This window comes from Entelurus aequoreus, linkage group LG05 (genome assembly GCF_033978785.1).
Source record: "Entelurus aequoreus isolate RoL-2023_Sb linkage group LG05, RoL_Eaeq_v1.1, whole genome shotgun sequence".
Taxonomy (NCBI): Eukaryota; Metazoa; Chordata; class Actinopteri; order Syngnathiformes; family Syngnathidae; genus Entelurus; species Entelurus aequoreus.
Window position 1 is genome coordinate 85199239 of NC_084735.1, and position 23042 is coordinate 85222280.

General features: G+C 42.1%; 3 protein-coding genes across 10 annotated transcripts in view; all 3 read right to left on the reverse strand.

Annotated features, from left to right (window-relative positions):
- On the reverse strand, window positions 1-8242 carry LOC133651169 (clustered mitochondria protein homolog). Of its 6 annotated transcripts, none has more exons than XM_062049152.1 (31): window positions 8107-8242; window positions 7718-7875; window positions 7528-7647; window positions 6580-7466; window positions 6385-6506; window positions 6150-6318; window positions 5950-6081; window positions 5766-5869; window positions 5529-5686; window positions 5341-5466; window positions 5125-5272; window positions 4953-5045; window positions 4677-4895; window positions 4431-4606; window positions 4052-4366; window positions 3931-3989; window positions 3796-3861; window positions 3636-3730; window positions 3410-3562; window positions 3277-3339; window positions 2976-3208; window positions 2837-2909; window positions 2616-2769; window positions 2397-2536; window positions 1671-1751; window positions 1455-1580; window positions 1270-1391; window positions 1096-1189; window positions 939-1031; window positions 814-875; window positions 2-750 (listed from the first exon to the last, which is right to left on the reverse strand). In XM_062049152.1, the coding sequence occupies exons 4-31, from the start codon at window positions 7244-7246 to the stop codon at window positions 672-674; spliced, it is 4122 nt and encodes a 1373-aa protein (XP_061905136.1). In that variant the 5' UTR covers window positions 7247-7466; window positions 7528-7647; window positions 7718-7875; window positions 8107-8242; the 3' UTR covers window positions 2-671. The 6 variants fall into 6 exon arrangements, with proteins under 6 accessions (XP_061905139.1, XP_061905136.1, XP_061905140.1 ...); XM_062049156.1 differs by lacking the exon at window positions 8107-8242 and having other exon boundaries at window positions 4052-4175; window positions 4248-4366; window positions 7718-7922; XM_062049155.1 differs by lacking the exon at window positions 8107-8242 and having other exon boundaries at window positions 1-750; window positions 6385-6503; window positions 7718-7922.
- Window positions 8053-12533, reverse strand: ccdc92bb (coiled-coil domain containing 92Bb). The gene is made up of 4 exons (XM_062049167.1): window positions 12272-12533; window positions 12003-12169; window positions 11850-11897; window positions 8053-8911 (listed from the first exon to the last, which is right to left on the reverse strand). The coding sequence occupies exons 2-4, from the start codon at window positions 12130-12132 to the stop codon at window positions 8274-8276; spliced, it is 816 nt and encodes a 271-aa protein (XP_061905151.1). The 5' UTR covers window positions 12133-12169; window positions 12272-12533; the 3' UTR covers window positions 8053-8273.
- LOC133651170 (F-box only protein 40-like) overlaps window positions 12360-23042 on the reverse strand; it is an 18255-nt gene continuing 7572 nt past the window's right edge. The window contains exons 7-10 of one of the 3 annotated variants that reach the window (XM_062049159.1): window positions 17863-18124; window positions 17576-17786; window positions 17354-17445; window positions 12401-12415 (exon numbers count right to left, since the gene is read on the reverse strand). In XM_062049159.1, coding sequence (XP_061905143.1) covers window positions 17583-17786; window positions 17863-18124 — 466 coding nt within the window. In that variant the 3' untranslated portion in view covers window positions 12401-12415; window positions 17354-17445; window positions 17576-17582. Of the gene's footprint in view, window positions 12419-17353; window positions 17787-17862; window positions 18125-23042 lie in introns of all 3 variants that reach the window. The other 2 variants (XM_062049157.1, XM_062049158.1) reach the window with 2 other exon arrangements.

Below are 23042 nucleotides of genomic sequence, written 5' to 3' on the forward strand. Positions count from 1 at the left end.
GGCCCGGAGACGTAGGAAGTCAAGGTGAAGTCGGCGGCTAGCGCGGCTAGCGCTCCAACAAAGTCCTCCTGGTTGTGTTGCTGTAGTCCGCTGCTAATACACTGATCCCACCTACAACTGTCTTCTTTGCAGCCTTCATTGTTCATTAAAAACATTGCAAAAGATGTCCAGAATACTGTGGAATTATGAAATGAAAACAGAGCTTTTTGTATAGGATTCTACGGGGTACCATAACTTCCGTTACTCGGACATCGTCACGCGCATACGTCATCATACCGCGATGTTTCAGCCGGATATTTCCCGGGAATTTTAAAATGTCACTTTATAAGTTAACCCGGCCGTATTGGCATGTGTTGCAATGTTAAGATTTCATCATTGATATATAAACTATCAGACTGCGTGGTCGCTAGTAGTGGCTTTCAGTAGGCCTTTAATTCACAGCTTATAAGCACCTCTGGTTAAATGCTAACTGCATTTTGTTGCTCTGTAATTTTGACACGTGCAATGACAATAAAGTAATCTAATAGTAATGTGACTTGATGTCATATTCAAGTCATGTGTTCCAGTAAGACCTCCATGGAACAGACATGAAGTCCGGTAGACACTAAAGGGACTGCAGGAGTACAACAAAACTGCTGTCCAATACTTCGGTCTCCTCCATGAAGGCAACACTAGATGTTGGACGACAACAGCTTCTCCAGGTCTTGAACGTTGACTTCTCGCACTCTCAGCTGTGCGTTATCTTCAGCACTAAGTGAAGGAGAAAAAAACAAGTTATTTTTCACAACATGTCGTTTATGAGAAGATCCCCACCTGGGAGGAATAAGTACGTGTCCACAGGTCATGTTGAGCTGTTGAAGCATCTTGTGGAAGAACTGGAAAGACACAAACATCACCAAAGTGTAAGTCTGTGGTGGCGCTCATTTGCATGCACGCACCTGAGGAGGCGGAGTCAAGTTGCTGTCCTGCTGTTGAGTCAGGTCTTTCAGGTACTCGGAGCTCTCCCTGCTCCTCACGTGGCCCTCCAACACCTTCAACATGGTCATGTGACAAAGCGGAACACAGGCCGTGAGACATCGGCATCGATCAACTCACCTGTGTCTCGTATATCGAACGCGCCTTGTTCTCGTGGCGCAACGCTGACTCAAAGTCTCCTCTGCTGTGGTGCAACGTGGCCAGAAGATGATGGCTGAGTGGAAGACAAAAAAAAAAACATGATTGTGAGGTGAACCTCCACCATGACACCTCCCACCCATCACCAGGAGGCACCTGTGTGCGTGCTTCGTGGACATGTCACCGTGGTACTTGGAGGTTAGAACTGAGGCATTGTGCAGGAACTTCAAGGAGAGGTCCAACTCCATCAGGCCGTGAAGGACCACACCCAGCATGCTCTGAGGACAACGCAAGTGTCTTGAATACAAGTTTTTAAGAGGGGGTTTGAAATGTCAACTCACATCCAGCTGCGCCACGTGGGGATGATCCTCCCCGGTCACCAGGAGGGCGAGGTAGCGAGCGCGATACAGCAGATGCAGAGAGGCGACCGGTTGGCCTGCAGCCGCGCAGTACAGCGCTAGCAAGGTCTGCTTTGCACAGGAGCGACGTTAGCATTAGCTAACATGTGACGCAGGCACTTGTTAGCGTCAGCGAAGTGGAGGTTCAGTGGCACTCACGTAGTCACGAATGGTTTGTGGGTGATCGACGCCTCGCGTGCGCTCACTGCTCATCACTGCCCGCCTCTGGTGGCTGACGGCCTGACACACACAGCATCATACTGCTCTCAGCCACAAGCTAACTTCAATTCATGATCTCTGCATGTAAGTGTTTGTGAGCCCCCTACTGGCCGGAGAAGCCATTTAGTATCAGGAGACACGCCTCTGATAGGCTGAGACGTATTGACCGAGTTCCTACCCTCACTTATGGTCACAAGCCCAGAGTAGACCCAGAAACGCCTCGGAAGAAGTTGCCAGAGACCAGGAAGTCTGAACTTCCATACTGAGACGATGTCCCCCGTGACCCTGACCCGGATGAATTTTGATGGGTATGTGCCAAATGGTTGGCCACCGGTCAGTATCGACTAATTGTTGTGAAAAACGAAGTGATCGCCATTGCCGGTTAATGCCTTTTAAAGCCGATCACAAACGTTGGCTAACCCTGAATTTATTTTCAGTCCCCCCGCCTGACAAGCACTTAGCAGCTGATTGTGTCTACATAAACAGTTAGCAGCTAGCCTAAGTTAATAATTATAACCTACTTGGATGAGAGGCAAAAACGTCTTCTAAGACAAACTGAACAGTCCAGTTGCGATCAATTGAATGCCCTGAGAATATTATGACCGGGATGAAGGACAACATCCATAGACATTGAATAAATGGCGAGTTAGTGTGTTGAGTACTTACAAGTGCATGTTGTCCTAGCATGTAGCTCAGTCGTCCCAGCACTCGCTGGCACGTGCACGTGTCCTCGTGCAAGGCGCCGCACACGCTGGTGAAGAGTGTCAGAGCTTGGCTGACTAAGTCAAAAGCTGCGCTGACACGCCCTGCAAACAAGCCCACAACACCCCTCCGATGGCTGCGAGAACCCACATCAACTAAGTGAGTGAGTGGCTTGTCGCTTACCTTGCTGCACGGCTGCATGCGCTTGCTCCAGCAGCCAGGTGGCGCCGCTGGCTGTGTACGTGACATGCTTGACCACGGCCAACATGTTGACCACGTCTTCTTCTCCGAACACGGCTCGCAGTCGGGAATCCAAAGGGTACTCCCTCATGCGCACCTGAGTGGACGTGATGAAGATTTTAGAACTTGTTGTGTTCCAGTCGACTCGACTTTGTGGGTCAGACCTGAACACCAGTCTTGATGGTGAACTCTCTCAGCAATGAGACCCTCTGCAGGCCGTAGTCCTCCATAAAACCACTGAGGACCGAGAGGACACAACCGTGTCACACTTTTTCGCTGTATCTCACATGCACGGACACACACCTGTCAAGTGTGTACTGGTAGACATCTTCGGCGTCGGTCCGGATCTTGACCCACAGCTCACCCGGGGTCAGTCTGGCCCAGGTGGCATCTGAAGCTCGGCTGCCGTGGCTACGGCGGCGACGGCGACTCCTGCGGCGGGACAGCATCTGGTCTGAAGAGTCGAGCGCGGAGGACGTCAGGAGACAGTTGAGAAAGTGGCTGACTGCGGCAGAGAGAGTCGCAGCTTCCACTTCCTGTTCGACAGCGCCAGTGACCGTATTAGGACAATGGTTACAAATCAAACTTACTATAAGACGTTCACCTGAAGATACATCCTGAAGACATGCTTTGCACTTCGGCTGACCACCTCACTGACACAAACTCTCTGTGAACAAGAAGGAAAGGTTCTTCCACAAAGTTCAAATCGATAGTTTTGTCCATGACACCAGGAGTACCCGAACGAGACAGTGTGCCCCACGGTCCTCCACGTTGTCCAACTGCCTCAGCAAGGTTCCCAAATAACGAACGTTAACGCCTCGCTGGTGCAGCACTAACGTCAGAGCGGCTCCGTCCATTGGCGCCATTCGGTGGTCCAGACAGTCCTGCAGCTTTGTGCGCACACACATACAGGTCTTCCCATTAAACATGGACATGACACAGATGAAGGTGAGTGAGTCAGACCACAAGTGGAATTTGACTGGAAAGGAGAAAAGCAGCAGCGTCCCACAGCAGGCGACGCTGACAGTGAAGGTCCTCAGAAGAAGCAAAGCGGACACCTGCAAAAAAGAATCCTTCAAGGCAAGAAGACGCTGATGTTCTCTTCCTGAGGACACGGCAGTACCTGGAGAGCAGAGGTCAGGGTTGAAGCAGATGTTGAAGTCTCTCACTGATCCTCTGTCAGGATATCCTACAGGAAGGCCAAAACAACATCAGATGAAGATGTCCTCCAAGGACATCACTCTTCAGGTCCAGTTACCAGTGTCTTTTTGGTTGTCAAAAGGCCGATTACCCGCCTTCTTGATGAATGTATCAAACCTGAAACCAGAAGGTGATGGTTGAAACGATCACCCAGCAGCTAACCGCAGGTCTCCTCTCACCTGTGCTGGACAAAGGCATCTATCAGTTCTGGCCTCAAACTGGCCAGGCTGTGACGATGTCGCTTAGGGTAACCAAAGCTCTGGCATTCCTTTGGCACCTCCACCATGTTGACTTGGGTCTTCTCTGAGTACTGGAAATTAAGGTCCGCAGGGAAGGTACGCATAAGGTCCAAGATGTAGGGTCTGCCGTCATTACCTAAGATTCCTTTGGTCTCAACGCCAGAGTAGAGCTCCACTTGGGTGTTGTGGTGGTCCAGCACCAGGTGAGGTTGGACTCTTAGAGGTTTGCTGGCTTTTTCCAAAAGCTGCACAAATCTACAGACATCACATCAGCATGAGAATGCTTAGCTGTGTGAAAACAGTGTGTGCAGTTCCTTACCTTGGGTGCGTCATAATAGTTTGGCCATGGTCAGTAGAACCGTAAAGAACGCTTTGCTCCTGGTTCTTTTCCAGAATACCAGGTACAATCGACTGGGCGATCACACGGGAGCCACGATAGTCCACCACCGTAGTCCCGAGAGTATGTAGACCCTCTGTGTCCACAGAGGTGTACGCCTGCAGTTGACAAGTCCTGCAAGTCATCTCATCCCTACAAAGGACATGAAGACTTTATCGTCATGACTACCTGAACTCCTCTCAGGTCACAGCTGGCAGCAGTGTGTGCGGCAGCATCGCCCCCTAGTGGTCTGTAGTGCTGAGATATGTCACGAGCGAGGCTGAAGAAGATGTTGTTCCATATGAACATCTGCATGTGAGGAGGCTCCCCCGGGTTCAGCGGCATGACGTGACCGTCAATGACTGCCACTGCTCCTCTTCTGGAAGCTTCCACAAAGTCTCTGTTGGTCTACAAGCAAGGATAACATCTCATTCTGCTCTTCATAGACATACACATGGACTTCACCTTGAATAGGATCCTGTCTCTGTGCAGGCGGTCCCGAGGGGAGTTTCTGGAAAGTTCTTTTGCTCTCTGCAGCTCCTCGTTCCAGTCGCGACACTGCACTCAGAACACACACCCCATGGTCAGCCTCAGCACCAGAACCAGTCCCAGCACCAGACTACAAAGTATCTCCAACCTTCCCAGTTGTGTTCTGGTCCTGATCCACGCGGCACGCATGGACATTCTCGACTCTGATGCGGTCCAAACTGTGGCCTTCCTGAGGAGCCATCCAGGTGAACGCTGGGAAAGGTGCAGGAATCCGCTCAAACGGATGCAGCTGGACCCTGGTCAACAGGAAGTACTTCATGGACTTTCATTATGGTGTGAGGGTCACATGCGGCTGATTCCTCACCTTCTCTTCTGCAGGTTGTTGAAGTTATTCTTGAAGGCAGGACTGACCTGAGTCAGCAGTTCCACCAGCGAATGGCAAATGATTGTGGGACGAGCAGGTTTGGGGTTGAAGGTGAAAGGTGTTGACCTGCGAGATGAATCCAAGGAGATCGTTCCTCAAGCCAAGATTTCAAAGTATAGAAGACTCACTGGTTGGGATAAAAGCCACGTGTGGACGACGTGATGTTGACTTCTCGGCCCTCCATGGTCACAGCGTGGAGGTACATCAGGTCTCCATGCATCCTCCTGTTCCCCGGAGGAGGGTTCCAGCTGCTGGAGGTCAGCTCCCTCACACATTGGAGATGCTGCTTTTAGAGCAGGAACATCAGCACTTTATTCAGCACCAACAATAAAAGATGATCTCTTCATTTGTGGACCACAACGCACCTTAGACTCACTGTGGACAGGGTGCAGAGGAAGAAGAGGGCGCTTGAGGCTTCCAGGGAGAAGGAAGTCTGGAGGAGCTCGCCTGGATCCCTCACTCTCACCCACTGTAAAGTGAATATGGAGGTCAGAACATGCAGATAGAAGAGGAGGAGCTGGAGGACAGTGTTGTTAGCCTTCCTGTTACCTTGGGTGAAGAAAGCGAGGTGAGACACAGAGCGTCCATTGTCTCCATTGAAGGCCTCTGTGGGGTCAAGACTTCTTAGAAGCTCCTGGACGTGTCTCAGATGGAAGGTAGCGTCCCGTATGGAGTAACACTCTGAGTGGATGATGAAGATGACTCCTTGCTTTACACTCACAAGCTACAATGAAGACAATAGCAGCTACCTTCTACCACCTGGACTACGCCTCCATGGAGACCCTCCATGGAGTTTAGCTTTCTGGCAGCATCCATCACGGTGTTGTCCAGACGGAGAGAGAAGCACGTGCGATGGCAGGTCAGCTCGTGACCCATCAACATCTGCTGAAGCTCTGCCACAGACATGGAACTTGACACCTAAAAGTCCACAAGGACCCTCAGCTTCCTGGGAGAAGATCTTTCATCTTGTATCATCACCAGCACCTGCAGTTCTAAGATGTCCGCTTCAGGAGGTTTGATCCTGACAGCAAAGGTCATCTCCAGGAGGTTGATAATGTCACAGAGTTGGTGCTTGCGGTCGTCCACATCTTCACACGAGACGTCTTCTGAGGACGCATGACATGACAGATAAGGACAGAGCGAGGACAATGAGGACGTCAGCAAAGATCAGTGACATACCTGCTTGCAACCTCAGGTCATCTGCGCCCACATCTCTTTGTGACGTCTTCGTCTTTGATTGTAGAAGAAGAGAACTTCTCTGCTCGTCTTTTTCTCCTTCGTTGATGTTCCCTGCAATCCCACCTGGCTTGTCTTTGGACCACACTTTACCATCTGTTGACCTGCATGCTAACTTCCTGTTAACAAACGTATGATTTTCTTGCATCACGAAGACCCCGTGGTCATCCTGGACAGGACGCTGCGTGGGACAGGTGGACACTTCCTCCTGCTCTACGTTCTGCGGGAACACCGGTGTCATCTTTTCAACCACAGCCTGCGTCTGGACCGCCGTACCGGCCTGTGTCTCCTGCTCCGTTTGCGTCTCCAACTCCATCCGCCTCTCCTCCTCGTCGGACACCAGCAGACACACCATGGGCTGGGCGTCGCCCCCAAAGTGGCTGCTCAGGACGATGTCCGGGAACAGGGAGTGCAGGGAGGCGTCCGGGACGTCGGTGGAAATGGTGGGGACCTCGTCCTCCCAGTCGGAGGGCGTGGTCGTGGCGGTGGAGCTGCACTCGCTGTCCTGGCTGGACAGAAGGGGAGACCTCTCGGCGGCGCCCCCCGATGGCTCGTCGTTGCACTTGCAGAACCCCGACAGCGTGTGGCAGCATTGGACCATGTTACCCATGATGCTTTGCAGCAGCTGAGCTCTTCTCTAGCTTGACTAATAAAGGGGCGTGTTTGGTGGGTTGTGGGCGTGGCTACAAGACTGGGTCACGCCTACTGGCTGCTGAGTAAGGTCATGTTTATTAATGTCAGTTTGATTGATCTGTGCTAGCTTGTGGATTATCGCTAAAGATCAAGTCCTCAGAGTTGGAACAAAACCCTGCAACACACGTACGCACACACTATTCTATTTTGATAAGTAGACTTTGTGAAAAAGTGAAGAAAATGCGACTTACAACTTACCGAATCATCTTCAACGTTCCTCCCCAACAAGTGTGTCCTTGTCCTTGTCTCATGCTCGTCCAGGAGGGGGCGACCTCTCAGCCAGGCACGATGTCACTTCCTGTGTTTGTCTCCGTCAACCTTGAGTGGCAAATGCGTGCACATTGAGCACGCGCACGCACGGCCGGTGTATAAATAGGAAGTCTGTCACCTGCCGGCGGCTCAGCGTCCCGGTCACACGAGGGACGCGGCACATCCCCCCTTCCGGCCCTCCACGCACTGGAAGGCCGACACAGTTACCGTGGCAACGCTGCAGCGACGCATTAGGATTCTGAGCACGCTCAGTGTGGGAAGGTTCTGGAAATGGAACTAGAGGAGAGGGGGGGGTGAACGCTGTCATGGCAACATCAGCTGTTGCTTCTCGAGTCGGATTTCAAAATAAAAGCAGCCATACAAATGATTTGATGCATTTTTTTCCGAGTCTCATAGAAATTCATAATTTAAACTTTTTCAAAGATGAAAATGTGACAAAAGACAACAGATTAATTGCTGTCACAACAATGCATCAATTTAATAAACTTCCTGCTAGAAAGCGCTCACATTCATAGCAGGCTGGGAGGCGGGGCTTCTGCTACATCAACAGCCAATCAGTGTCCTCCTCCTACACGCCAATCGCTCCAAAAGACACTTCCTGAATGAAGTAGTAGACGACGTTCCTCTTATCCTATTGGGCGTGGCTGAAGGCTGACTCCGCCCCTCCGCCGTCATCACAGCGCCGTCTCTCCCTCGGCGGTGCCCATGTCCACCCTCCCGTGCAGCCCGTCCTCGTCCACGTCCTCCCAGTCGTCCTCGGCATCCTGCAGTCTGATTGGCCGGCTCCAGCGGAGGAGGCGGAATCTGAAGGGCACCAGGAAGAGGGCGGGGTCAGGCATGGGGTGTGGCCTCTGTGGCGATGTCACTCTCTCCTGGGGGACGCAGGCTCGGACCCGCGCCTCCCTCACGCCGCGTCTCGCCGCGGGGTGGCCGGGGGAGGCGGGAGGCGGTGGGGTCAGCAGCCACTCCGCGGCCTCGCCTTCCTCCTCTCGTCCTTCCTCCTCCTGAGCGGCGCCCGCCGCGTACCCTCGCTGCTGCTCGAGTTTGGCGCGGGCGGCGTGCAGCTGACGGCACAGCGCGGACGTGGCGGCGTTCTGGCGCTGCAGCTCCCGATTCAGCAGCGTGATCTTGTGGCTGCGCCGCTTCAGCTCCTCCAGGAAGTGGCGCTCCTCCTCGCGCAGGCTCCGCCCCAGTTCGGACGCCCTCGCCCGTCCCAGGCGCACCTCCCCGCGGGCGGCGACCATCATGCACTGCCGCTCCTCTAGGAGGCGCTGTGCCGCTTGGCAGCGCGCCGCCAGCTCCGCCTCCTTCTCTGAGACACATGCAGACACGTTAATAACAACTTGATGACAATTAATCGATTAATGTCACCATAGAAACAAAAAATACATTACTGCATATGCAAACATGCCCCCTAGTGGCTATGAGGTGTAAAGTGATGACATTGAATCACCATTATGACATTATGACTAGGGATGATGTTTGATAAGGAATTATCGAGTTCGAGCCCATTATCGAATCCTCTTATCGAACAGATTCCTTATCGATTCTCTTATCGAATCCAGATAGGTTGTTGTGTATGGAAAAAAAACACAATATTTGGTTTAACAAAAGCTCACTTTTATTTTATAAGAAAAAAATTAAATTAAATAAATAAATAAATATTGACTGTTACCCCACTAAAATTAAAAAAAAAAAAAATTAAATATTGACTGTTGTTACCCAAAGTATATTAAGTGTGATTTTTTAGAAAAACAAATATATACAGTAACACAAAAACAACCTGTCTCTGTGATCACTATAGGTCAGGGGTGTCCAAACTTTTTCCACTGAGGGCCGCACATGGAAAAATTAAAGCCTGCGGGGGCCATTTTGATAGTTTTCATTTTCAAATCATAACAAAATATATGGATTTTTAAAAATTTTTTTTTACCTTTAGGGCTTCCGTGGACCATAAAGGGTCTAAGTCATTAAAATGTTAAAAACAAGTCAAATCATTTTTTTTTATTAACGCCTACAGTAAATCTCTACAGTATATCAACTTCAGGTTGATATAAAATTGAAAAAAACCCAAAAAGATTTTATGCCTTTTCTGTCAAGACAACTTTGTTTTTTATAATAAAAGTGAAATATGCAGTATTTCCCCCACTGCCCAAAACCTTCAGAAAGCAATGTTTGATGTGAAGTAATTAGAGCCTTAAAAACATCAATAATGCAAGACAACATTGATATTAATTCATTGTTATTTTTGAGTAATCACAGTGAAAAGATAAATAAAATCCCATTAAATATGTTTAGGATCCAAAAGGTGGCCCGCTCATAAAGTGATACATTTGTATTGTTTTTTCTTACTTTCAACACTTAAGTTACGAGATCAACTTCAGATATATCTGCCAATTTTACGTTTGAACTATTATTTTGTTTGTTTTATGCTCTTTTGTCAAAGAAAACAATGTTTTTGTATGGCAACCACACAATATATGCGATATTTTCCACATAAAACATTTTAAAATGACATTTTTCAAATAATTAAAGCCTTGAATAGTTCAATAATTCATTATAACATTGACTTTTTTTTTGTTTTTGAGCAATGGCAAAAAAGAAAAGTAAAATAAAGATAGACAAAAGAAAAAAAACAGCCTGCATGGCAGCTTTGTGTCAACATTGCAACTTTTTCTAGTCAGAATTCACCTCATTCCACTTTTTAAAATTTTTTCTTTTATTTTTGCAATAGCATTTCCGGAATGCGTGGCGGGCCGCTAAACAATTAGCTGCGGGCAGCAAATGGCCCCCGGGCCGCACTTTGGACACCCCTGCTATAGGTGAATAGCCATGCCTTGAGGCGTTTTTTCCGGTCCATTATTTTTGCTGCTTGTGTGACATCACAGGAAATGACGTAGCTCAGTCTAATGACTGAGCTACGTCATTTCCTGTGATGTCCCACAGGGCATTTCCTGTGGGACGGGATTCGCTCCCAGGGATTTGCTCTTTTGTCAAAGAAAACAATGTTTTTGTATGGCAACCACACAATATATGCAATATTTTCCACATAAAACATTTTAAAATGACATTTTTCAAATAATTAAAGCCTTGAATAGTTCAATAATTCATTATAACATTGACTTTTTTTTTTTTTTGAGCAATGGCAAAAAAAAATAAAAATAAAGATAGACAAAAGAAAAAAAACAGCCTGCATGGCAGCTTTGTGTCAACATTGCAACTTTTTCTAGTCAGATTTCACCTCATTCCACTTTTTTAATGTTTTCTTTTATTTTTGCAATAGCATTTCCGGAATGTGTGGCGGGCCGCTAAACAATTAGCTCCGGGCCGCAAATGGCCCCCGGGCCGCACTTTGGACACCCCTTCTATAGGTGAATAGCCATGCCTTGAGGCGTTTTTTCCGGTCCATTATTTTTGCTGCTTGTGTGACATCACAGGAAATGACGTAGCTCAGTCATTAGACTGAGCTACGTCATTTCCTGTGATGTCCCACAGGGCATTTCCTGTGGGACGGGATTTGTTCCCAGGGATTTGTTCTTTTGTCAAAGAAAACAATGTTTCTGTATGGCAACCACACAATATATGCAATATTTTCCACATAAAACATTTTAAAATGACATTTTTGAAATAATTAAAGCCTTGAATAGTTCAATAATTCATTATAACATTGACTTTTTTTTTTGTTTTGAGCAATGGCAAAAAAAAAGAAAAATATAGACAAAAGAAAAAAAACTTTGTGTCAACATTGCAACTTTTTCTAGTCAGAATTCACCTCATTCCACTTTTTTTAATGTTTTCTTTTATTTTTGCAATAGCATTTCCAGAATGTGTGGCGGGCCGGTAAACAATTAGTTGCGGGCCGCAAATGGCCCCCGGGCCGCACTTTGGACACCCCTGCTAAAGGTGAATAGCCATGCCTTGAGGCGTTTTTTCCAGTCCATTATTTTTGCTGCTTGTGTGACATCACAGGAAATGACGTAGCTCAGTCTAATGACTGAGCTACGTCATTTCTTGTGATGTCCCACAGGGCATTTCCTGTGGTACGGGATTCGTTCCCAGGGATTCGAATAAAGAACCAACTATTTTTCTTTACTATAGTGGCCTCGATAACGGGAACCGGTTCTCAAAAAAGGATTTGAGTCCATGGAATCGGTTCTTTTCTTATCGAACAACCGGGAGAACCGGTTTCGAACATCATCCCTAATTATGACACCATGTGATCACATGACCTCTGACCCCCGTTGTCTCACCTGTGGTGGTTCTGTCAGGGAACCTGGAGTCCAGCTCACAACTCAGCTCTGCACACACACACACACACACACACCAAGCGATGACTGACTGCAGTGTGTGTGTGTGTGCGCGCGTGCACGTGTGTGTGTGTGTGTGTGTGTGCGTGCAGGTACCATGGCAACGTCTCTTCAGGTGTGCGATCTCCACGTGCAAGCCAGCCAGCAGGGTCACGTGCTCCTGCTCGAGGAAGACTATTCCTCTGCGCACGCTGGCCACGTGCTGCTCCAGCCTGCCCGCGTCCATGGCCACCGCCGCGGAACGACGTGCACGCGCGAGGCTGCTGTGCGGGAGAAAGGGGAGGTGCGTGCACGCGCGTCCAAGAAACATCAACACGCGCTCACACTTCTTTTGTTTTGAGTGCACGCGGTGCGCGGAGGCCTACCCAAAAGTGACGTCGGCTGCGCAGTTCCGCGCGCGTGTCCTTGGCACACAAAAGGTCCAGGCGAGACGTGGCGGCACGCACGCGCCCGCGCGCGCTACCGAGCCAACCGGGAGCGTGCAGCGGCGGGCTGCCTTCGCGGTGAAGCTGCTGAGGAAGATGAGGAAGATGAGGACAAATAACCTCGTCTTCACCTACCGCGCGCACGCGCCTAGGTGACACGGCCAGCTGCGTGCACGACAAAGCAGCAAGCTTTGTGTGTCAGGAGACTAGTGCCCCCCTGCGGCAGGAGGAGGAACCTCACATGCACGCTCAAAAAATGTTACTTTGATGCGACTTAAAAAAAAAAAAATCCTATTAATTTTTGTTAACTTTATGTTTTTTAAATTGTTAAAATTTGGTATAATTAAGTTGGTGATAAGTTAAAGATACAACAAAAACGAGGAAAAAAGGCTGCAAATCAATTACAGAGGACCTAATTAAATGTAGTATATAGGTTGGTAAAACGTGATAAAATTAGGTTGGTGATAAGCTGAAGATGCAACAAAATTAAGTCAAATCTTTCCAAAAGTTGTCCAAAAATTAAGTCGGACAAAAATGAAAGAAGACAGCAAATTAATTACACCACACCTAATTAAAATATATATAGCTAAAAAATGTTACCTTAATGGAACTTTAAAAAAAAAAAAAATTGCAACATTTTCCAAGCTTTGACAACTTTCTATTTTTTAATTTGTTAAAAGTTTGTATAATTAAGTTGGTGATAAATTCAAGATATAACAAAAATTAGGTTTATTAAACATGCAAAAAGGCAGCAAATTAATCACAGCGGACCTAATTAAATGTATTTTATAGGTTGGTAAAACTTGATAAAAAATTACGTTGGTGATAAGCTGAAGATGCAACAAAATTAAGTTATATTTTCCAAAAATTAAGTCGGACAAAAATGAGAGAAGACAGCAAATTAATTACACCACACCTAATTCAAATATTTGTAAGTTAAACATTTTTACTTTGATGCAACTTTTTAAAAAATTGTTGCAAAATTAAGTAAAATGTTCCAAAAATTGTCCAAAAAATAAGTCGGACAAAAATGAAAGAAGACAGCAAATTAATCACACCACACTTAATTAAAATTTATGTAAGTTAAAAAATGTTACCCTGATGCAACTTAAAAAAAAAAGTCAACATTTTCCAATCAATTTTTGCAAGTTTTGGGAACTTTCTGTTTTTTAGTTTGTTAAAACTTTGTATAAATTAAGTTGGTGATAAATACAAGATATAACAAACATTAGGTTTAATAAACATGAAAAAAGGCAGCAAATTAATCACACTGGACCTAATTAAATGTAGTTTATAGATTGGTAAAACTTTATAAAATTAGGTTAGTGATAAGTTGAAGATGCAACAAAATTAACTCAAATCTTTCCAAAAATTGTCCAAAAAATAAGTCGGACAAAAATGAAAGAAGACAGCAAATTAATTACACCACACCTAATTAAAATACATATAACTAAAAAATGTTACCTTAATGAAACTTTTTTTTTTTTATATTGCAACATTTTCCAATAAATGTTGGCAAGTTTTGAGAACTTTCTGTTTTTTAATTTGTTAAAACTTTGTATAATTAGGTTGGTGATAAATTCAAGATATAACAAAAATTTGGTTTAATAAACATGAAAAAAGGCAGGCAATTAAATGTATTTTATAGGTTGGTAAAACTTGATAAAATTAAGTTGGTGATAAGCTGAAGATGCAACAAAAATAAGTTACATTTTCCAAAAATTAAGTCGGACAAAAATGAAAGAAGACAGCAAATTAATTACACCACACCTACTGTAATTAAAACATTTGTCAGTTCAAAAATGTTACTTTGATGCAACTTTAAAAAAAATTGTCGCAACATTTTCCAATACATTTTTGCAAGTTTTGGGAACTGTCTGTTTTTTAGTTTGTTAAAACTTTGTATATTTAAGTTGGTTATAAATTGAAGATATTACCAAAATTTGGTTTAATAAACATGAAAGAAGACAGCAAATTAATTACACCACACCTAATCAAAATATATATAACTAAAAAATGTTACCTTAATGCAACTTTTTTTAAAATATTGCAACATTTTACAATCAATTTTTGCAAGTTTTGAGAACTTTGTTTTTTAATTTGTTAAAACTTTGTATAATTAAGTTGGTGATAAATACAAGATATAACAAACATTAGGTGTAATAAACATAAACAAAGGCAGCAAATTAATCACACTAGACCTAATTAAATGTATTTTATAAGTTGGTAAAACTTGATCAAATTAAGTTGGTGATAAGCTGAAGATGCAACAAAATTAAGTTACATTTTCCAAAAATTAAGTCGGACAAAAATGAAAGAAGACAACAAATTGATTAAACCACACCTAATTAAAATATTTGTAAGTTAAAATTTTTTTACTTTGATGCAACTTTAAAAAAAATTGTCGCAACATTTTCCAATACATTTTTGCAAGTTTTGGGAACTTTCTGTTTTTTAGTTGTTAAAACTTTGTACAATTAAGTTGGTTAAAAATTCAAGATATAACAAAAAATTGGTTTAATAAACATGAAAAATTACAGCAAATTAATTACAGCGGACCTAATTAAATGTATTTTATATGTAGGTAAAACTTGATGAAATTAAGTTGGTGATAAGTTGAAGATGCAACAAAATTAAGTAACATTTTCCAAAAATTGTCCCAAAAATGAAAGAAAACAGCAAATTAATCACACCACACTTAATTAAAATCTATGTAAGTAAAAAAAATGTTACCCTGATGCAACTTTAAAAAAAATAGTGACAAAATTTTCCAATACATTTTTGCAAGTTTTGGGAACTTTCTGTTTTTTAATTTGTTAAAACGTTGTATAATTAAGTTGGTGATAAATTCAAGATATAACAAAAATTAGGTTTAATAAACTTGAAAAAAGGCAGCAAATTAATTACACCGTACCTAATTAAATGTATTTTATAGGTTGGTAAAGCTTGATTAAATTAAGTTGGTGATCAGCTGAAGATGCAACAAAATTAAGTAAACATTTCCAAAAATTAAGTCGGACAAAAATGAAAGAAGACAGCAAATTAATTACACCACACCTAACTAAAATATATGTAGGTTAAATTTTTTTTTACCTTAATGCCAAATGTTACCTTAAATTGTCGCAACATTTTCCGATCAATTTTTGCAAGTTTTGGGAACTTTCTGGTTTTTAGTTTGTTAAAACTTTGTATAATTAAGTTGGTGATAAATTCAAGATGCAACAAAAATTAGGTTTAATAAACATGAAAAAAAGTAGCAAATTAATCACACCTGACCTAATTAAATGTATTTTATAGGTTGGTAAAACTTGATCAAATTAAGTTGGTGATAAGCTGAATATGCAACAAAATTAAGTAAACATTTCCAAAAATTAAGTCGGACAAAAATGAAAGAAGACAGCAAATTAATTACACCACACCTAACTAAAATATATGTAGGTTAAAAAAAATGTTACCTTAATGCCAAATGTTACCTTAAATTGTCGCAACATTTTCCGATCAATTTTTGCAAGTTTTGGGAACTTTCTGGTTTTTAGTTTGTTAAAACTTTGTATAATTAAGTTGGTGATAAATTCAAGATGCAACAAAAATTAGGTTTAATAAACATGAAAAAAAGTAGCAAATTAATCACACCTGACCTAATTAAATGTATTTTATAGGTTGATAAAACTTGATAAAATTAAGTTGGTGATAAGCTGAAGATGCAACAAAATTATGTAACATTTTCAAAAAATTGTCCAAAGATTAAGTCAGACAAAAATGAAAGAAGACAGCAAATTAATTACACCACACCTAATTAAAATATATGTAAGTTAAAAAAATATTGCTTTGATGCAACCTTAAAATAAATTGTTGCAACATTTTGCAATCAATTTTTGGGAACTTTCTGTTTTTTAGTTAGTTAAAACTTTTGTATAATTAAGTTGGTGATAAATTCAAAATGCAACAAAAAATTATGTTTAATAAACATGAAAAAAGGCAGCAAATTAATTACACCCAACCTAATTAAATGTATTTTATAGGTTGGTAAAACTTGATAAAATTAGGTTGGTGATAAGCTGAAGATGCAACAAAATTAAGTAAAATCTTTCCAAAAATTGTCCAAAAAATAAGTCGGACAAAAATGAAGGAAGACAGCAAATTAATTACATCACACCTAATTAAAATATATATAACTAAAAAATGTTACCTTAATGCAATTTTTTTTTTTTAAAATATTGCAATATTTTCTAATACATTTTTGCAAGTTGAGAACTTTCTGTTTTTCAATTTGTTAAAACTTTGTATAATAAAGTTGGTGATAAATCCAAGATATAACAAAAATTTGGTTTAATAAACATGAAAAAAGGAAGCAAATTAATCACAGCGGACCTAATTAAATGTATTTTATAGGTTGGTAAATCTTGATAAGATTAAGTTGGTGATAAGCTGAAGATGCAACAAAATTAAGTTATATTTTCCAAAAATTAAGTCGGACAAAAATGGAAGAAGACAGCAAATTAATTACACCACACCTAATTAAAATATATGTAAGTTAAAAAAATATTGCTTTGATGCAACTTTAAAATAAATTGTCGCAACATTTTGCAATCACTTTTTGGGAACTTTCTGTTTTTCAGTTTGTTAAAACTTTGTATAATTAAGTTGGTGATAACTTCAAGATATAACAAAAATTAGGTTTAATAAACATGAAAAAAGGCAGCAAATTAATCACACTGGACCTAATTAAATGTATTTTATAGGTTGGTAAAACGTGATATAATTAAGTTGGTGATAAGCTGAAGATGCAAAAAAATTAAGTAAAATTTTCCCAAAATTTTCCAAAAAATAAGTCGGACAAAAATTACAACTTAAAATATATATAAGTAAAAAAATATTACTTTGATGCAACTTTTTTTTAACATTTTTTAAACATTTTCCGATCAATTTTTTTTACAAGTTTTGGGGAACTTAAGGTTCTTTTAAATTTGTTAAAACTTTTAAGTTGGTAATAAGTTAAAGATGAAACATCGTGGATAAAACCTTAGCCGTGCTTCATGTTCCCAAGACGATCCAGCAGTGATGACAAAGGCCTGACTTGCATGCTGATCATCATTTCCCAGGGTTCTGAGGTTCTGTCAACAACATGGAGAATATGAAAGTAAAAAGTAAAATGAACCCCAAAGAGGGACAATTACAGGAAAGGAACTTTCTTTAATAGTTTTAGACACTAAGAAGCATGAGGGGCGTTTAAAGGGACAGTACGTGTCTCTCAGAGACGTCCAGATGTGAAATGTGTGACCAGACTAGGCGTCTTAAGACCGCCATGTTCCTCGGTCACGCTGAGGAGGGCCACAGGCTGACTGGGCAAGGCGGTCTCATAGAAAGGACAGACTTTAAGGTGGGCAGACATCGGGGGGGCGTCCGTCATCCGCCACGAGTCCACCGAGGAGAAGAGACGACTGAACTCCCACACCTAACAGACGAGGAGCATGAAGGGAACGTGAGAGTCGTCATGGTCATCACGAAGGACGAGCACGGGTCGTTCTTACTGGCTGAGCCGTCCACCTGACCCCCCCTTGAGGGCGGGACGTCCTCTCCCAGCGCAGCGTGACCATGCCTCGGGCCGGCAGCAGGGAGCAGCACACCTGCCTCATGAGGCGGGACACCAGAGCCAGCTGGGACAATGACAGGCTGTCCAGGAAGCTGGCCACGTGACGCAGAACCTCGAAGGGCAGCGAGCTCAGAGCGGAACCGGCGACTGCAGATAGATCGTCACCGCTGGGACGCAAGTTGAAAGTACGCAGGTGTCGGCTGTAGAAGAATAGAAGGGTCCAGGTTTCACCTTTGTACTCTAACTCCAGTGGTTGGTGAGAGTATTGAGAACATTTCATGGAAAGAACATGTTAGAGAACGTCATTTTAGAGAATGTCCCGTTAGAGAACGTCCCGTCAGACGACGTCACGTTAGATAACATTACGTTAGATAACATTATGTTAGATAACATTATGATAGAGAACGTCACGTTACGAGAACGTCACGTTACGAGAACGTCACGTTAGATAACGTCACGTTAGATAACGTCACGTTAGATAACGTCACATTAGAGAACGTCACATTAGAGAACGTCACGTGAGAGAACATTACGTTAAGAGAACGTAGCGTTAAGAGAATGTCACGTTAGAGAGCGTCACATTAAAGAACTTCACGTTAGAGAACGCCAGGTTAGATAACGTTACGTTCGATAACGACACGTGAGGAAACATTACGTTAAGAGAATGTCACGTTAAGAGATTGTCATGTTAGAGAACATCACGTTAGATAACATAACGTTAAATAACATTATGTTAGAGGACGTCACGTTACGAGAACATCACGTTAGATAATGTCACGTTAGAGAACGTCGCGTTAGAGAACGTCGCGTTAAGACAATTGTCATGTTAGAGAATGTCACATTAAAGAACGTCAGTTTACATAACGTTACGATAGATAATGACACGTAAGGTAACATTACGTTAGAGAACGTCACGTTAAGAGAATGTCATGTTAGATAACATTACGTTAGATGACGTCACGCCAAGAGAACGTCACGTTTGAGAACGTCACATTAGATAATGTCACATTAGATAATGTCACATTAAGAGAACGTCATGTTAAGAGAACGTCACCTTAGAGAAAGTCACCTTAGAGAAAGTCACCTTAGAGAACGTCACTTTAGAGAACGTAACCTTAGAGAAAGTCACGTTAGATAATGTCACGTTAGAGAACGTCGCGTTAGAGAACGTCGCGTTAGAGAACGTCGCGTTAGAGAACGTCGCGTTAGAGACTGTCGCGTTAAGACAATGTCATGTTAGAGAATGTCACATTAAAGAACGTCAGTTTACATAACGTTACGATAGATAATGACACGTAAGGTAACATTACGTTAAGAGAACGTCACGTTAAGAGAATGTCATGTTAGATAACATTACGTTAGATGACGTCACGCCAAGAGAACGTCACGTTTGAGAACGTCACATTAGATAATGTCACATTAAGAGAACGTCATGTTAAGAGAACGTCACCTTAGAGAAAGTCACCTTAGAGAAAGTCACCTTAGAGAACGTCACTTTAGAGAACGTAACCTTAGAGAAAGTCACGTTAGATAACGTCACGTTAGAGAACGTCACGTTAGAGAACGTCGCGTTAGAGAACGTCGCGTTAGAGAACGTCGCGTTAAGACAATGTCATGTTAGAGAATGTCACATTAAAGAACGTCAGTTTACATAACGTTACGATAGATAATGACACGTTATGTAACATTACGTTAAGAGAACGTCATGTTAAGAGAATGTCATGTTAGATAACATTACGTTAGATGACGTCACGCCAAGAGAACGTCACGTTTGAGAACGTCACATTAGATAATGTCACATTAAGAGAACGTCATGTTAAGAGAACGTCACCTTAGAGAACGTCACCTTAGAGAACGTCACTTTAGAGAACGTAACCTTAGACAAAGTCACGTTAGATAACGTCACGTTAGAGAACGTCGCGTTAGAGAACGTTGCATTAGAGAACGTCGCGTTAAGACAATGTCATGTTAGAGAATGTCACATTAAAGAACGTCAGTTTACATAACGTTACGATAGATAATGACACGTTATGTAACATTACGTTAAGAGAACGTCACGTTAAGAGAATGTCATGTTAGATAACATTACGTTAGATGACGTCACGCCAAGAGAACGTCACGTTTGAGAACGTCACATTAGATAATGTCACATTAAGAGAATGTCATGTTAAGAGAACGTCACCTTAGAGAAAGTCACCTTAGAGAAAGTCACCTTAGAGAACGTCACTTTAGAGAACGTCACTTTAGAGAACGTAACCTTAGAGAAAGTCACGTTAGAGAACGTCACGTTAGAGAACGTCGCGTTAGAGAACGTCGCGTTAGAGAACGTCGCGTTAGAGAACGTCGCGTTAAGACAATGTCATGTTAGAGAATGTCACATTAAAGAACGTCAGTTTACATAACGTTACGATAGATAATGACACGTAAGGTAACATTACGTTAAGAGAACGTCACGTTAAGAGAATGTCATGTTAGATAACATTACGTTAGATGACGTCACGCCAAGAGAACGTCACGTTTGAGAACGTCACGTTTGAGAATGTCACATTAAGAGAACGTCATGTTAAGAGAACGTCACCTTAGAGAAAGTCACCTTAGAGAATGTCACTTTAGAGAACGTAACCTTAGAGAAAGTCACGTTAGATAACATTACGTTAAGAGAACGTATCGTTAGCGAACGTCAGGTTAGATAACGTTACGTTAGATAACAACACGTGAGGTAACATTACGTTAAGAGAACGTCACGTTAAGAGAATGTCATGTTAGAGAACGTCACGTTAGATAACATTACGTTAAATAACATTACGTTAGATGACATCACACTAAGAGAACGTCACGTTAGAGAACGTCACATTAGATAACGTCACGTTAGATAACATTACGTTAAGAGAATGTCACATTAGAGAACGTCACCTTAGAGAAAGTCACCTTAGAGAACGTCACCTTAGAGAAAGTCACGTTAGATAACATTACGTTAAGATAGCGTCACGTTAGAGAACGTCAGGTTAGATAACGTTGCGTTAGATAACAACACGTGAGGTAACATTATGTTAAGAGAACATCACGTTAAGAGAATGTCATGTAAGAGAACGTCACGTTAGATAACATTACGTCAGATAACATTACGTTAGATGACGTCACACTAAGAGATAGTCTTGTTAGAGAACGTCACATTAGATAACGTCACGTTAGATAACATTACGTTAAGAGAACGTCACGTTAAGAGAATGTCACATTAAGAGAATGTCACATTAGTGAACGTCACGTTAGATAACGTGACGTTAGATAACATTAGTTAAGTGAACGTCACGTCAGAGGACGTCACGTTAGATAACATCACGTTAGAGAATGTCACTTTACATAACGTCAGGTTAGGTAACATTACGTTTAGAGAACGTCACGTTAAGAGAATGTCACATTAGATAACATTACGTTAAGAGAACGTGTTGTTAAGAGAACGTCACCTTAGAGAACGTCACTTTAGAGAACGTCACCTTAGAGAAACTCACGTTAGATAACATTACGTTAAGAGAACATCACTTTAGAGAACGTCATTTTAGATAACAGTACGTTAAGAGAACGTCACGTTAGAGAAGGTCACGTTAGATAACCTCACGTTAGATAACAACACGTTAGATAACATTACGTTAAAAGAACGTCACGTTAAGAGAACGCCACTTTAAGAGAATGTCACGTAAGAGAATGTCAGGTTAGATAACGTCACTTTAGATAACGTGACGTTAGATAACATTACGTTAAGAGAATGTCACATTAGATAACGTCACGTTAGAGGACGTCCAATATGGCTCTTTGAACATTTGGGTTGCTGACCCCTGCTTTAGGGACTGTCACATTAGAGAACATCATGTCAGAGAACGTCCCGGTTTGTCCAAGCGTTGTGTATGAAATATAAAAAGATCTGACTTAGAGAACATCAGGTTAGATAACGTCACTTTGGATAACATTCGGTAAGAGAATGTCACATTAGAGAACGTCACGTTAGATAACATCACGATAGATAACATTACGTTCGGTAACATTAGTTAAGAGAACGTCACTTTAAGAGAACGTCACTTTAAGAGAATGTCACGTAAGAGAACGCCAGGTTAGATAACGTCACTTTAGATAACATTACGTTAAGAGAATGTCACATTAGAGAACGTCACGTTAGATAACATCACGATAGATAACATTACGTTCGGTAACATTAGTTAAGAGAACGTCACTTTAAGAGAACGTCACGCAAGAGAACGTCAGGTTAGATAACGTCACTTTAGATAACATTACGTTAAGAGAATGTCACATTAGAGAACATCACGTTAGATAACATTACAATAGATAACATTACTTTCGGTAACATTAGTTAAGAGAACGTCACTTTAAGAGAACGTCACGCAAGAGAACGTCAGGTTAGATAACGTCACTTTAGATAACATTACGTTAAGAGAATGTCACATTAGAGAACATCACGTTAGATAACATCACGATAGATAACATTACGTTCGGTAACATTAGTTAAGAGAACGTCACTTTAAGAGAACGTCACTTTAAGAGAACGTCACGCAAGAGAACGTCAGGTTAGATAACGTCACTTTAGATAACATTACGTTAAGAGAATGTCACATTAGAGAACATCACGTTAGATAACATCACGATAGATAACATTACGTTCGGTAAAATTAGTTAAGAGAACGTCACTTTAAGAGAACGTCACTTTAAGAGAATGTCACGTAAGAGAACGTCAGGTTAGATAACGTCACTTTAGATAACATTACGTTAAGAGAATGTCACATTAGAGAACATCACGTTAGATAACATCACGATAGATAACATTACGTTCGGTAACATTAGTTAAGAGAACGTCACTTTAAGAGAACGTCACTTTAAGAGAATGTCACGTAAGAGAACGTCAGGTTAGATAACGTCACTTTAGATAACATTACGTTAAGAGAATGTCACATTAGAGAACGTCACGTTAGATAACATCACGATAGATAACATTACGTTCGGTAACATTAGTTAAGAGAACGTCACTTTAAGAGAACGTCACGTTAGATAACATCACGATAGATAACATTACGTTCGGTAACATTAGTTAAGAGAACGTCACTTTAAGAG

Coding starts and splice junctions, on each gene's coding strand:
- LOC133651169 (XM_062049152.1), bottom strand. CDS start 7,246: ATGGGTAACATGGTCCAATGCTGCCACACGCTGTCGGGGTTCTGCAAG. Junction 5,467..5,528: donor CGTGGCTTTTATCCCAACCA/GTGAGTCTTCTA, acceptor TTCATCTCGCAG/GTCAACACCTTTCACCTTCA. Junction 751..813: donor CACGTACTTATTCCTCCCAG/GTGGGGATCTTC, acceptor TCCTTCACTTAG/TGCTGAAGATAACGCACAGC.
- ccdc92bb (XM_062049167.1), bottom strand. CDS start 12,132: ATGGACGCGGGCAGGCTGGAGCAGCACGTGGCCAGCGTGCGCAGAGGA. Junction 11,898..12,002: donor CCTGAAGAGACGTTGCCATG/GTACCTGCACGC, acceptor GTGTGTGTGCAG/AGCTGAGTTGTGAGCTGGAC. Junction 8,912..11,849: donor CCCTGACAGAACCACCACAG/GTGAGACAACGG, acceptor CATGTGTCTCAG/AGAAGGAGGCGGAGCTGGCG.